Source organism: Thunnus thynnus, chromosome 17 (genome assembly GCF_963924715.1).
Source record: "Thunnus thynnus chromosome 17, fThuThy2.1, whole genome shotgun sequence".
Lineage (NCBI taxonomy): Eukaryota > Metazoa > Chordata > Actinopteri > Scombriformes > Scombridae > Thunnus > Thunnus thynnus.
Window position 1 is genome coordinate 1,779,576 of NC_089533.1, and position 15,929 is coordinate 1,795,504.

General features: G+C 35.6%; 1 protein-coding gene across 7 annotated transcripts in view; it reads left to right on the forward strand.

The window, feature by feature from the left end:
• The window catches only part of si:ch73-366l1.5 (FILIA-N KH-like domain-containing protein), a 33,689-nt gene extending 19,268 nt beyond the window's left edge, over positions 1-14,421 (forward strand). For 2 of the 7 annotated variants that reach the window (XR_010932168.1, XR_010932167.1), the window contains exons 3-5: positions 2,049-2,148; positions 4,739-4,823; positions 8,199-8,917. Coding sequence is in view for 5 of the 7 variants with exons in the window: in XM_067616412.1 (XP_067472513.1) it covers positions 2,049-2,148; positions 11,505-11,619 (215 nt within the window). In the remaining 2 variants the exon portion in view is untranslated. Of the gene's footprint in view, positions 1-2,048; positions 2,149-4,738; positions 4,824-7,352; positions 7,407-8,198; positions 8,918-11,504 lie in introns of those variants that run through there. The other 5 variants (XM_067616412.1, XM_067616413.1, XM_067616416.1 and 2 more) reach the window with 3 other exon arrangements.
• The last annotated feature ends 1,508 nt before the right edge of the window (positions 14,422-15,929 follow it).

The window sequence follows — 15,929 nt, forward strand, 5'->3', positions numbered from 1 at the left end:
AATTAAGATTAAATGTTAATCCACTAATCCAGTTAAGTGGAAGTAAATAATGCTTTAAACTTTAGGTAAAATGAAAAATGCCCTTTCACCCTTTTTAGATCACATCCTTGGTCATATTGTGCACCTATTTAACAATAAATACATCAATCAATTGTATATCGTATGTTAGCACATTTAGCATGTGTTAACTCATTTTGCTTTTAGTATTCATCAAGTTTATTGATGGAAAATAATGAGTTTTACCTTCTGTAACACTTCCTTTAGCAGACACCAAGCTACGCAGCATGCTAACACTTTAGCATAAACCAGGTCAAGTTTGACTGAAATATATGGAAAAGTGTTAGCATACACCAAGTATGGAAACACTTTTAGCAAACTGGTGAGACTGGTGTGTGTGGATGTTTTAAACTTCACTGGCTGGTCGGTGTTTGTCGTGTTTGTGCAACAGTGAGAGAAGTTTTAGCTTTATTGGCCAAGTACAGAAGACATACAGCTAAAACCAGCACAGCAGGCTAACAGAGACAAGCAGACATAAACATAAGGCTATTTCGTACAAGGTAAAAAGTTTTACATATCTATCAAGACAAATTTATTTATAAAGCACATTTAAAAACAACCCACGTTGACTGAAGTGCTGCACAGACCAGAGCACGTAGCTAAAACCACACATACAGGAAACAACAAGGCTCACAGCTCAGGAGGATTCAAACACCAGAGAAGAAGAGTAAGTTTTGAGCCTGAACTGAAGAGTGTTGTTGGAGGAGCAGATCTGACGGGGAGGAGATGCTGTTCCGCAGTCTGAGATTAAGTTGAGTTTATCTATGGACAACATACATACACACAGCATCTATATACATGTTGAACTGTCACTGTCAACTACAGACGGGATTATACAGAGTTTAACATACACCGAGTATAGTAACACTTAGGAAACATCAAAGTAAATAAATAATATTCTACAAAAAAAATCTGTGAGACTAAAATACAGATTTTGCTAGTTTACACCATGTTAATATAAAATGCTGTTAGTAATACAAATTCTGACTTAAACTGTGTGGGAGATTTCCTTATTTTGTATAAAAATTAACACTTAAACTAATCTGATATTCGGGATTATGCTATTACTTTTATGCAATATATATTTTTTTTTATTATTTTCCGTTTAATTAAACTGTAGATACTGTGAGCAATGCAGCCCACATATTTCATCATTCACACACCAACGCAGGCCACAAACAAACAAACAAACAATCAAAAACAGCACTTAAGTTATAAACAAGGAGCCAATTAATCCATCCTATAGTACATCAATGTGTGATTACATTCATGTTCTTCTACATGCTTTTATGTTCTTTTATGTCCTCGTCATGTCATTTTTGTTGTAAAGCACTTTTAGCTGCATTTCTTGTATGAAATGTGCCATACAAATAAAATTATTATTATTATTGTTGTTGTTGTTAATAATAATTTTATTTTTTGAAATTTATTTATTTATTTTTATTTATTTTTATTTATTATTATTATTATTATTATTATTATTATTATTATTGATGATGATGATGATAATAATGATAATAATAATAATAAATACCAAAACATTCACCCTTTTTGCATTGTGTGTTTTCCAAATATGAGATAAAAATTGACCAAAAATCATATACATATATAAGTTTGTCCACAATATTTTTTTCCAATGGGGACTTCTCCAGCGGAAGAAAACTATATTATATTTGATCAAGAAATAAATTAAAAGTTGGAGAAGTCTCATCTTTCCAACACAACAAAGTACATTTTTTTTGCAAAGTTAAGTAATGGTGATAAGTTTTCTGATTTTTAATTTGTCTTACGTTGTGATTTGGTGTGGAATTGAATAAAAATAAGCAAGAATTGGATTGAATTTCAGCGTATTATTATACTTTAACTTAACTGGGAACAAATGATGGACTGCAGGACCATGACGGTGATGTTAGCGTGTATGTTGTGAATGATTGAGTCGTGTGGACCGTCGCTAACGTGTCGTCTCTCTCTGTGTATCTCCTGTGTGTCAGATGAGGCTGCAGCTGAAGATAAAGTGAAGTTCACCGCTGGAATGAAACAGAGCAAGTTTGAGACGCTGATGACCAAGGAGGAGATCGAGGAGGAGCAGAGGTCAGTTGAACTCAGGATACTGTGGCATGACCTTTTTATTACATGCTCTGTGCACGCTAACAACAAACACTCCACAGTTCTTGCTGTCTGCCTTTTTGTGCTGTTGATTTGTTTCACTCCTGCATGAAATGAAAAGCCAAACTATCTCATTGATGCTCTTTAGCAATGATAAGCAACTGAAGAGACGTTTCTGATAAAAGGACGAGTTCACAATGTTTCCAGTGTGTTAAACCAGCAGTCAGGTGTCTGTAATCATTCCTCCTGTTCATACTGGATATTAAAAGATCCTTCAAATGTGCTTTCAATGGAAGTGATGGAGGATAAAATCCACAGTGTGTCTACACAGTCATTTAAAAGTCTGTGTGAAGCTTCTATTCAGCTTCAGCAGTCTGAGTTAGTCATATCAAGTGGATATCTGACACATTTACAGTCTTTTTAGCATCAAATTCCCTCTTTGTGTTTCCTCGGACAGTGTTTCCCTGTTGAGCTGCAGGTGGAAGTATAGTAACAAAAAGAGGAACTTTGGCACTAAAAAGACTGTAACGTTGAAAGATATCTACTTGATTTGACTCATTTGGACGCTGAAGCTTCATATTAGCTTCAGATAAACTTTGAAATACATTTTTTGCACAGAAGGAGGACTGTGGATTTTGTCCTCCATCACTTCCATTGTGAGTGCATTATGAAGGGATCTTCAGTTGAGATCATTGAAACTGGTTGTCAGAACTTAAACATATATGATGGTGACGTTATCCAGGAGAGCCCCGAGTTTCCATGTTCACTAATACTGAGGAGTGTGATTACAGACTGGAGGAAACGCTTCCTTTCTGAGCCTTGATTCAATGAGTAAAATGCCATTTTTTTGAATCAAAAAATCAGGTTTTTACATCTGTGTATTTACGTAGAGAGCTCCGTCAGCTCCATTCACGTCTCTCGTCAACACATCCTGAGGGCTGCACTACTAGAGAATAGAGGGTTCTTATGTAATGACTGTTATGTATGCTCTCTGTCTCTCAGTGAGCTCTCAAGGTGGACAAAGTTGTCTTTTTATTAGTGGAGAGACTTGAGGAAAAATACAAAAAAACACATTTTTACAGTTTTGGTCCTTTTTTCTGTTTTTTTGTGAGCGGGGGGAGTGGACGTCTGCAGCCTCCTGATTGGACGCAGCAAACTGTGAAAATGTTTCCGTGGCCTGGCAACACTGCTTTATTGTTTTTATGTTGAGATTTTAAGGAGAAGCAGAGGAGGGAAAGTGACTCAGGGCCAAATAACACCACAGATGATTAAATATTTCTCCAGCAGAGTACCAAGCTGAACCCCGTCCAGTTCTTCATTCCATCTCCCCTCTTTGTTTCTATAAACTCTGTCCTCATGTGAATGATGCTCGACCCGACAGTCTGATTCTTTCCTTTCAGTCGAGTTTATACAGTATGATCCACTTCTAACTGCTGAAGTTTGGTTTCAAGGCAAAGTTTGTGGAATTTTTCTGTGGACAATGATGGAAGAAGAACTCAGATCCTTTACCGTAGTAGAAGTACCAATACAGTCATGTAAAAGTACTCCAGTAGTAAAATATTGCAGTAAAAGTACATAAGTATTATGAGCTTGATGTAGTTAAAGTATTGCAGTAAAAGTACATAAGTATTATGAGCTTGATGTAGTTAAAGTATTGCAGTAAAAGTAGTGGTTTGGTCCCTCTGACTGATATATTATTATATATGACATCATTAGATTATTAATAGTGAAGCATCAGTGTTAGAGCAGCATGTTACTGTTGTAGCTGCTGGAGGTGGAGCTAGTTTACACTACTTTATATACAGTTAGCTAGTTTAGTCCAGTGGTTCCCAACCTAGGGGTCGGGCCCCTCCAAAGGGTCAGCAGATAAATCTGAGGGGTGGTGAGATGATTAATGGGAGAGGAAAGAAGAAAAAACAAAGTTCTGATACACAAATCTGTTTTCAGTTTTTGGACTTTTTCTCTAATCTTTGATTTTTGCTGAAATATTGGATCATTTGAACATTTATTGAAATGAAAGCATGTGAGAAGTTTAGAGGGAAAAATCACTATTTGGTGGAGCTGTTAACAACTCATAGACATGTGAAATGTGACCCCGACTACACACTGCTTTTTGTAAGACGTCAAAAGCCAAAAAGGTTGGAAACCACTGGTTTCATCTTTAACAATGTGTTGTATTTTAAAAGCTTGTTATATTATCCATTGTGTCAAATCTTCATCTGAAAAGTAACTAAAGCTGTCAAATAAATGTAGTGGAGTAGAAAGTACAATATTTCCCTCTGAAATGTAGAAAGTAGCATCACATGGAAATACTCAAGTAAAGTACAAATACCTCAAAATTTTACCTGAGTAAATGTATGTAGTTACTTTCTGTCAGTGGAGAAGGGCGACATCTTGCTGCTAACTAGCTTCAGCTGAGTCTCAGGACTCTACATCTACCCTGAAAACTTCAATTCGTCCTTCCGTCTCCTGATTCCAGAGATGTGAACGTTGTGTTCTGACAAATAATGTTTGTGGAAGTCATGGATCTGTCTGCGTGTTTCGTCTCTCATCGCCTCCACCTTTATCTTTTCAGGATAGAGCTTACATCCGATTTTACTTCTCTATAATCAACCTCAGCACACTCTCACACACACACACAGTGTGTTAGGAGGGAGATGGTAAGGTGCTGTTTATATTGAATAACCCCCCCCCCACCCCCCCACCCCCCAGTCCTTCAGTCCTCTTCCTGAATCAACCCGACTCCTCACCTGTCAGTACGGATAGACTTATTATTTATTTACAATGTTAATATACGTGTTAAATTTTCACATAACTGTCACCGTCTGTGAATAATTTTATTCAAGTCATTTTCATTGTCAAATTTGTTTTGGAGGAAATGAAACACTTGGAATTGAAGCATATAGCAGATATTTGATTTTAGTTTTGTAACACCTGTCAGGTGAAGAAGAGTCTGGAGGTCAAGGCTCAGTGAGCCGAAACTTTACAGATAATCTTCTATTAAACTGTGATGAAGTTCTTTATCAGTAGCTCAGATGTTGGCAGAAAGACAACTCACAGCTCAGAGTTTTTAAATAGTTCAACCGTTTGGCTTAGAAACTACAAGCCTCTAATCTGATAACAGAAACTGCATAAAGAGATCCTCCTCCCTGAAATAAGACACGTAAACCACATTCAGTCAGAATAAACATCACAGAGGGAGGTAGGGAGTGAACTTTTAACCCCGCTGCTCTGCTGTAGATGGACATTCAGCAGGTTAAAAGCCTCCCCGAGGGGGGCGCCGGAGAGTTGAAAGTGTAGCAAAGATACTGCGTTAAGTGAAGAAGAGTCAAAAGGCATCCTCCTCCTTCCTGAGGATATCATTATCTCTGATGTCCATCAAGAATAAACCTCCATAAATCCACTTAGAAAACCAGAGAGAGAAGAGGCTGCAGAACCTGAACATGTTGAAGTATCACAGTGATCAGTGTCTGTAGGAGGAGCTGCTAACAGCTGATTCGCAGGACTTTTAACGGAGACTGTTTGACTAAATGTGAACAAATCAGGTGTAAAATGTGTCTGAAAGAGAACAGCAGCAGCTATCTGATGTTTCTGTCATATTGGTTCAGACAGGCCGACGTGTTGCTGTTAGCATGTTTCCATCTGTCAGATTAGTAAAAACTTTTTTGTAGAAGAAGGAAAAAACTCAGAGATCCACTTAAAAATACAAGAACGGAGCTCTGGAAGGGATTTAAATGACAGGAGGAGAACCAGTCTATCATTATTACTGAACAATGTTGTTGATGTTCAGATCAACACAGACGTCCATCCAGTTTTATAAAACAAAAAAATAAGAAATATTTGTATTTTTATGAGGATCATTGGCTGGTAAACCTTCATACCTCATTGTAAGTTTAATATCTGTTGATAAATGTTGATAAATAAATAATAATCAGTCTGTCCCTGCTGATAACGCCCGCACTGACACCCCCCCCCCACCCCCCACACACACACCCCCCCCTCCTTAAATCATCCCACATGGATCCATTCATGGTTTTAACTGGATCCCTGTTTGGTTGTTCAGTCCGGGGTCACATGGTGCATCTGTGTCGTACAGATGGTGCTCGTCCTCTTATTATTCACCTCCGTCACCAAACCGCCGTGTCCTCCGTCCTGTTAGCTCAATCCCAGAGCTGAAGCCTCCCAGTTAGAAACCAGTATACATTCAAGAAGAGACAAAAGAGGCCGGAGACGCCGCCTAATGTGGGTCATGTGTGCTTAGAGAGGAGAAGATGTCCATACAGGAAATACAAAAGATCCTATAGGGACCTTCCAGCAGGCTTTTTATAGGAAACACAAAGAAGACTTTCTCCTTCTCAGCGCTGCTGCCAGCGAGTCAAAACACTCACTGGTCAAAATAAGGAAGGAAATGAATCAGTCAATAATAAGAAAATTAGTCAATAATAAGAAAATACATTCTTTATGTGGGTGGTGATGTAGAATTACAAAAATACAAAATACAAAAGTCCTACAAGAAATACATTTTTGAAGTTTCTGATGAAGTTCATGTTTACTATTATCAATTTAGTTCATTTAGTTTGTAATTATACCTGCTTATATAAAAGTATGCAGCAGTTTTGTCTTTGCTACGTAGTAAACGTACTTAACAGAGAGAAAAATCTAAACATTATTTATAAAGTTATAATGCTGAAAAGTGTCTGATGAAGCTGGATTACATTATATTGTAAAGTGTTTCGGGGTTTTTTTCGTGCTTAAATTGTGAGTCTAAAATAGACCCGAGGTTTGAACTACACACTGAAAACTACGTATTTTCTGTCAGTTAAAAAATTAAGAGTCTAATTTTTTTTTCAGATTTATATATTATTGATTTTGCTTTATAAACAAACAAATGATCTCTAGTAAGAAAATTGTACAATCTTCCAACTAAACCAACTCTTTTTTTCTGTTTTTCCTATAATTTGTACCAAATTGCACTGTTTTGTAATTGTAGAATTACTCAGAAAATTTCCAGGAAATTGGTATAAAAGTGAGAGAGATGTAAAATAAAGCCACACTTCCACATAGTTCAGCCTCCGTCTGCTGCTGCTTTGTTCTGGTGGAGGTTTTCTGTCACTGAGGGCCGAGCGTTCGGTTCTGTCGGTGTTTTTATTGATTCCAGTCTTTCATCACATCTGTCACCTTCTGTCCAGCTGTGCTGCTCACCTGCTAACCCTGCATGCTGCCCGCTAACATCACAGCCTACGGTGAGTGCTGTCACTCAGACCTGATCCTTTCTTAAAGGAAAACACCAGCAAGTTTGTTTTCAGGAGGTTTGTTAAGTTAAACAGTCAGTGATGATCAGCTGTCAGGTGTTAAAGGACGAGTTCACAACTTTTCCAGTGAAAGAGGTTTTCCTCGCTGTAATCATTCCTCCTGTTCATACTGGAGATTAAAAGATCCTTCAAATGTGCTTTCAATGGAAGTGATGGAGGCCAAAATCCACAGTGTGTCCACACAGTCATTTAAAAGTCTGTGTGAAGCTTCTATTCAGCTTCAGCAGTCTGAGTTAGTCATATCAAGTGGATATCTGACACATTTACAGTCTTTTTAGCATCAAATTCCCTCTTTGTGTTTCCTCGGACAGTGTTTCCCTGTTGAGCTGCAGGTGGAAGTATAGTAACAAAAAGAGGAACTTTGGCACTAAAAAGACTGTAACGTTGAAAGATATCTATACATTTACAATACATTACAAAATACATTTTTGCACAGAAGGAGGACTGTGGATTTCCATTGTAAGGTCATTATGAAGGGATCTTCTAATGGTCAGTATGAACAGGAGGAATGATTACAATGAATCTGTCCTTTAAATTAGATTTTGTGTGGTTTTAAAAATGTTAATTAAAACCCTGCAAAGACTCTGAACCAACTAACATCACTCACTCTGCTCTGCAGTACAGTTACAGTTGTGTTGTTGTACTTAAATCAAATAAAAACAACTGTTCATTCTCTGTTCTAAGAAAGCTGACTGTTTTTTCTCTTCTTCTCTTTTCTTTCAGAGCACCTGAATGATCCACGTCACACTTCACACCCCTCAGCTTCTTTTATCCTCTTTGATTTTCTTACAGCTGACGTTTAAAGACGATGAACACTGAGGAGTTAATCCACCTGTGATAAAGATCGGCTCAGTTTGGTTCATGAAGGAAATTTAATTTTTACATCATTTCATATATTTTAGTTTGTGGGAGGGGGTGACAGAGCTTTCAGGCCACAGCTGCTTGTGAATATAGCAAACGTCTTTACACCAAAGTGCCTTCAGGAATCTGTGTTTTTTACAGTCTGTTTTTTTGAAGTGTTTTGAAGCAAAGGGAGAAACTTCAGGTGTAGAAAAGGAAGTGAGCTGCGTTAACAGAAAAGAAGGATTGTGTGACATTTATTAAACTGTGATCTAAACCCAAATGAAGTTCAGCGTTGTGTTAAATGTAGCCTGCAAGTCTCAAACACTTAAAACAGCAACCTAACATCAAACTATCAGCCTTTGTGTCTGCTAAAGCTAATTTAAAACCCACAGAAGTGAATCCACTCGTCTTCCAGTGATGACAGGCTTCGGTTTTCAGTCCTGTTTTGGGGTTTGAGTTCTTCTGAGTTTGGTTTAAATGTTTGACATGCAATAAATGTGTGAAACCGTACGTATGTTAATTTTATTTGTTCCAGAGTTGAGAGTTTTGGAGGCTTTTATAAATTCTGGATTATTAAAAGTGACGTTTGTTAAATCTGGGATTTGTTTCATCCTCGTTTTTTTGTCTTCATATTGTTTTTGTTTTTTCTTTTTCTTCAAGTAAATGTAATGCCTGTAATACAGCTCAGCATCTAATCATCTTTTTCCTCCAAACTTTATTGCACAATTCAAGAGTAATTCTCAAACAAGGCAACAGCGCCGTCAAGTGACCATGTAGAAAAACAGCAACACATAGTTTGAAACTTTAAGACTCAAGATGGATGAGGAATGAATAAATAACCAGATTAAATAGAAATGAAAGAAAAATGAACAAATACAGTAATTAATAAGTTAAAAAAGTGGTTTAGGAGAAGATGATGGGGGGGTATTCAGTTGGCTGCAATCTACATCCTCGCCACTAGATGCCACTAAATCCCACACACTGGTCCTTTTAGGGTGAATTTCTTCAACTATAAATATATTTATAAGTTCTGAGAAACCAGATACAAGCATGAGAAAGTGAATATTTAATATATATTTCAAGTTTAAGAGAGTATAAATTGGAATAAATGATGTTATTGCATGAACAGGGTCATCATGCAACATTTTTAGTCTGCAGGGTGAATTCTCAAAAATGACTTTAACTGCAGAGAACTCTATTATTGTTTTATAAATATATATCTATAATATATATTATAATATATTTCAGTAAGAAGCCTCCCTGTTTTCTGATCTGCAGCACACACAAACACAGCTTTTAACATGAAACTTCTGCAGGACAAAAACAGAATTTAATGCATTTTGCAAAAAAAAAAAAAAACACTCGCAATAATATCAAGGCTCTGTCTGTCCGGCGATGGGGTTGAAGTAAGTGACCTGAGATGTTTTATCCACTCTTTTACAAACTAGATCCAGCCAAAAAATCAGCATAAAAGGTTGTAAACAAAACCAGGTAACAGATAAAATGTAAAAGACAGATAATAATACTAAAATCAGGCTAAAAGTAATACACACTGTTTAAATTCCTTTCACAGACTGTTGACCTTTCTCACAACAGATATTCTGACTTTTCACAGCAGGAACTAGAGATACATCGATGCTGATCAGATATCATTCTGACTTAATAAATAACAATTCAGTACATTTATATCTATGTATTTATTTGTTACATTTTGCTTTCCAAAGTTAGAAAAGCAATGTTTTAGTCAAGCCTGATTGAACCTCACACATAAAAGAATGACCCCAGCCTCTTCCACACAGTCAGGCATATAGTTTATTAATTAAACACTGGTATCTAATCAATAATCGGTATCAGCTGATACCCGAAGCTCAGATATCGGTAACAGGACTGAAGAAGTTGTATTGTTGCATCGCCAGCAGGAACATCGCTGTTATGATTCATGTTATTAACCCTGTCATGCATGAATTATGATAACCTCAGTCAGTGTTTTTATTCCTCTTTAGGCATGAACATGCATTTTTTCAAGGAGTTTGTCCAACTTAGTGGACAGATGATTAATTGTCATTTTCTCCCAACATAAAATCAATACTTGGAAATTTTAACAATTGTATTACTCCCTAGTTGTTACTTGACGTTACAAAATTTTATTCACCTGCAGGGGTTTATTACTATAGAAGGATTGGCAAGATGTTCCTGAGCTGCTGAGCATTTCCAGCTGGCAGGCGGCCATCTTGGTTTTGAGAAATTTGTTGCACTTACAAAGGCTGGCCAATGGATGGCAGTATATGGGATGACACACTAGAATCCACTGTGTTGGCTGATGTGCAACTATATCATTAAAACCCCATGCATATATAAGAAAACAGTTTTTGAATAGCTGTCTGCTGTAGTGACCGCTATGCATGAAAGGGTTAAGTACGGATAATAACATGTCTAAAATGTGAAAAAGGTTGATTTCAAGTGTCCGCAGCAGAAAGAAGAAGAAGACATTGATTACTGTGTCACCTGATCCAGGACCTGTTGTTTGAGACGGTAAACATCACCTTGTGTTTATAACTGGTGTCTACAGAGACTCCAGCGGTACTGAAGGAAGTAATAAAATGAAAAAGAAATTGTTAAATAAATATCTTGTAAAGCTTACAGGAGTTATAAGTTTTAACAGCTTTTTTGTTTGAACACTCAGATATAGAATAAATATTGTTTGATATAAACAGTCAGCCCTGAAAAGTTTGGCTTTTTGCTTAAAATAACAATAAAATAACAAACAAATGAATTAAATAAAACTGAGACCAGATATTCTTGTCATATTCAGGGAATCCACTGTAGTTCTGTAAGTGAAGGTGGATATGATCAGCAATAAAACATGACAGTTTACTCCACAGTTGTTTTGTGTGCAGCAAAAGACTAAAATAAATGTTCCAGTGTTTCTCTGAGCTCCTCACAAAAGGTTCAACTTACATCAATGTCTTGAGTTTCTGCAAATAATGATGATTAGGAAGCTGATGTTCTGTCAGAGTCATGTGACGTAACACACGAGTTTCTGACAGAACGCAGCTGTCTGAGGTTATTTCTGACGCCGTGTTCAGAGCACATCCACGTATCATGTCACACGCTGCGTTTCTACATGTCAGCAGCAGAGGAGGTCATGAAAGTGTGTGTGTGTGTGTGTGTGTGTTGACTTCCCAGGGTGCAACAGGAGCAGCTAGCGGCCATCTTCCTGCTGCTGAGGGAGAACCAGGAGGCGCTCGGGGAGGTGACGGAGGGCGACATGGAGGAGCAGCTGAAGCTCTACTCCCTTTGAGACACCTCTGAGACAGTTACCACGGCAACACAGACTCGCAAAACTTGAATGTAAATGTACACTTTAAAGCTGCAACTTGTTCTAGTTTAAATGGTTTTATTTTCTGTCCTGCTGGAGTGACTTTAGATCACAGCTCGCTGCTTTTTCTAACCGACTCCAGAGGGCCAATATCCTGACATCACTTCCTGTCTAGTCTGTGCTCGTCTACCTTCACTGACAGTTATGTTATTGACTCATTTTTATACACAAGTGAAAAGTTGTCTAAAGTTTGACCTTGAACTGAACATTCACAGATGATCAGTCAAGAAGTCGAGTGATGATTTTAAGGACCTTAAAGAATTTATCTTTGGTTCAGCATCACAAAAGATGTATCTCCACACATACTGAGCTTATACATGAAAATACAGTTAAAGAACACATATTCTTCACATATTCAGCGTCAGGAAGCTTCCTGGAGCTGAATCAGATCTGAAATATGAGAGTTGACAACATGGAAACACCTTAGTAACCACCTTAGCAACCACCTTAGCAACCACCTTAGCAACCGAGGCAACAGAACGGACGGCTGTTTATGGGCATGTGCGACGAGCCGTCATCAGCTCATCAGCAAGGTAGAAAAAAACATTGCAAACGAAAATTGATCATGAGAATAATCGTTAGCTGCAGCCTGAGTCGTGTCCCAAACTGTTGAACTTTTGGACCAAAGTTTTTATTTTCATAAAACTCTGCAGATGAATCCTAAAACAGCGATACCCACCACCACCTACAAACTTTTCACCAAACTTTGTGAGTCAGTTTGGAGTCTTTTAGCAACGCTTCAGTTATATTTTTCCCACTTTTACTTTTGGTGGACTTATTAAGGAACTTTTTGGAAATTCCTTGAGTTTAATTGCTTTAATTTTTCTCAAGTTTCAGCTCATTGTTTATCTGTCTGGCTGCAATTTTACTGTTTTGGTTTCACTCTCAGCGCTCTCATAGCGTCGTTTTGGGCCACATTAGGCAGCTATATTCAGAGAAAAAGTTTTAAAAAGTCACTACACTACCTGCTCAGCACAAAACGACAAACAGACACAGTTAGCTGTAGACTAGCTGGTGAACATAGTGGAGCATTTAGCAGCTAAAGAGCCAGATATTTCCCTCAGGAGTTGGTAGAGAGTAAAAACAGAGCTAAAAGAGAGTGAATATTGGACTTACATTCACCAGGTGGACAGAAACACGACTCCACATGAATGATAATGTTGCTCCATAACTGCTGGATGTGGAAATAAGCAACTGTTTGTTAACATGTTCAACATATCAACTTAAAAGCTGATGATGTGTCAGAGTTGTAAATCAACATGACAGCATTTCAGTCAAAAAATTGCTAAATTATGAACATCAATGTTTTTATCAAGATTCTACTAATATAATGTTGATTACAAACTGATGTGAGATGGTTTGATTAGATTTATCTTTGTGCCTTCTGGTTCTCTGGATTTCTTTCTTCTCTCAGATCAACAAAAACAAACAAAAAAAGAGCTCAGTTGTCTCCAGATTTCATGTACAATCTTCACTCTGATGTTACATTTTCACACCGTAAAGAAAACTGACTCAACATCATTATCTCGAACTGTTCAGGTCTTCTTTCTCTGATTCTACTTCATATTTAAAAATCACTGGAACAACATGGATTCTGTTTTACAGCTGATTCGTCCTGTAAGTGATGAAGTGAAGTTTGCTTTTACAGACGCAGTAAACACAACATGATGCAAAGTTTATATGAGCTGAAATAAGAAATAACATCAACTCTTTTCACACATGTGGACTTAATGGTTTTTACAGTATCAGACAGTATCAGGGCCAATGAGATTTAAAGTAAATGTAAAATTGATGTAAAATTTTAGAATTAAGGGAAAATGTTCCTTTTTTTCCTCAATATTATGAAATTTTACTCTCAAAATATTCCAACTTTACACTCGCAGTATTACAACTTTTTAAAAAATATAAAAACTTGATCTTCAAAATATTACCACTTTGCTCACAAAACATTTAAACTTGTTTATGGAAAAGTTGCACTTTTATGATTTTGTTTTCAAAATATTACCACTTTTTTCCCTAAAATATTTCAACTTCATTCTCAAAATAATACAACTCTCTATAAATATAACAACTTTATTTTCTAAATGTTGCAGGGCTTTTCTCAAAATATTATGACTAAACTTGCAATATTATGACTTTGTTCTCGAAATATTACTTTTTTCTTGAAATGTTACAAATTTATTTTAGAAATATTACGACTCAAATTATTAGTTACTTTTTAGTTGAAATTTTAGAACTTATACTCTAAAAGTGTTCCGACTTTATCCTTGAAGTAAAGCAACATTTTTCGAAGTTTTATGATTTTTTTTCCACCAAAATATTACAACTTTGTTCTTGAAATATTAGGATCTTTTTAAATATATATATATATATATATATATATATATATATATATATATATATATATATATTCTAAATGTTATTCTCTAAATGTACTCTGACATATTTTCTGTTTTTGAGAATCATTTTAGGAAAACCTCTTGAAGGATAACAGTTTGTATAGAGCTGTGTTGTATAGCACTGCATTCTGGGTAGCATAGTGTTTTCTAACAGTTTATTTTATTTTGGATCACATGTTCTCTGGTAGCTGCTGTTTAATGACTGCTTTGGTGTGATTTTTATGTAGGCAAACTGAAATTTTGTTTATTTATTATAAGTTTTATTTCAAATAAGTTGTGTAATTACTTTTTTTTAATGACAATAAATATATTTACAAAAACAAAACAGGTTGTGATGCTGTTCATTTACATTTTAACTGCAGCTTTAAAAGAAAGAAGAAAATGAGAGTTTGTGTTTTCTTCCACCAAATATAATAAATCTGTAAATTACACAGTAAGTATTATTGCTGCTAAAATGCTCATGTTAGAAGGTAATATTTACCATATTCAGCGTCTTAGTTTAGCATGCTAACATTTGCTAATTAGTACGAAACACAGCAGAGGCTGATGGGAATGTCATGAGTTTTGCAATTAGTCAATTAGTTGATTGTCATAACATTAATTGACCATGATTCTGTTAATTGAATCATCATTAGAGCAAACGATGAATATATTGATGAATGTACTGTGGAATATAATGTGAATATATTCAGGTTTTCACACTGTTTTATGATAATAAAAATATTATCCTTGAGTTTTAGACAAAACAAGGTATTTTGAGAAGTAACATGGACTCAGTTTTATGAGCCACATGAAGAATTGATTAATTGGGAAAGTAATTGGTAAACACTAAAAATCACTGGGTTAAATTTCTACCCATTTTGGGTCAAAATACAGTAGCACCAACACAACATTGGGAATCAGTTACACACAACAAACTAACTAAAATCTGTCACGTCTTATTTCTTGTACAAAATTATTTGCATATGACATTCAAAAGATGCACAAGTTATTAACAATCAAATATAATAATAATAAAAGTGTGACATGTCAGTAAAAAGAGTAGATTATAACAAGCTTTAGTTTGGGTAAAAGTAACTAAAACTGTCTCAAAACAACATTAAACCAGTATTGTGTTGGTGCTGTATCGACCCAAACTGGGTCAAATTTAAACCCTTTGAATCATTAGTCCAAGATCAAAGTCATTACAATTAAAATTCATCTTGCATGATAATTGCTGCCATCTATTTCATCTGTTATCACCTTTTTTTGCCAATTTGGCGCCATCTTGTGGTCAAATTAAAGCATAACGTCTCTGAAATCTTTAAATCATTTGGATTTTTCATGTTTTATTCAGTTAATTGTTCCATCGTGTGTCTGGTGGAGAAATACTGAATGTTTTATATATTTAATAATTGTTAACCTAAAAGGTGATCAGTTATTTTGGGTTTAATAATACAGGAATCAGCAGATAAATCTTTTATTTTTGACAGTTGTCTGTTTTAATAATAATAATGATAAAGATGTGTAAAATATTGATCAGAAATTACTTGTATTTATTCCTCACTTGACCTAAGTTCAGTTCATGACAATAATAGTAATAATAATAGTTGTATAACAATAATTTGTTTTTTATTGTTACAGTGATAATATTAGCCTACTACTACTACTAATACTACTACTACTACTACTACTACTACTAATAATAATAATAATAATAATAATGATAGTTATTATTATTATTATTATTATTATTATTATTATTATTATTATTATTATTGTTATATTGCTTTTGTTGTTGTTTACATATCTTGTTATTTTGCAGTTTTTGTGATTATTATGTTTTTTCAGGAT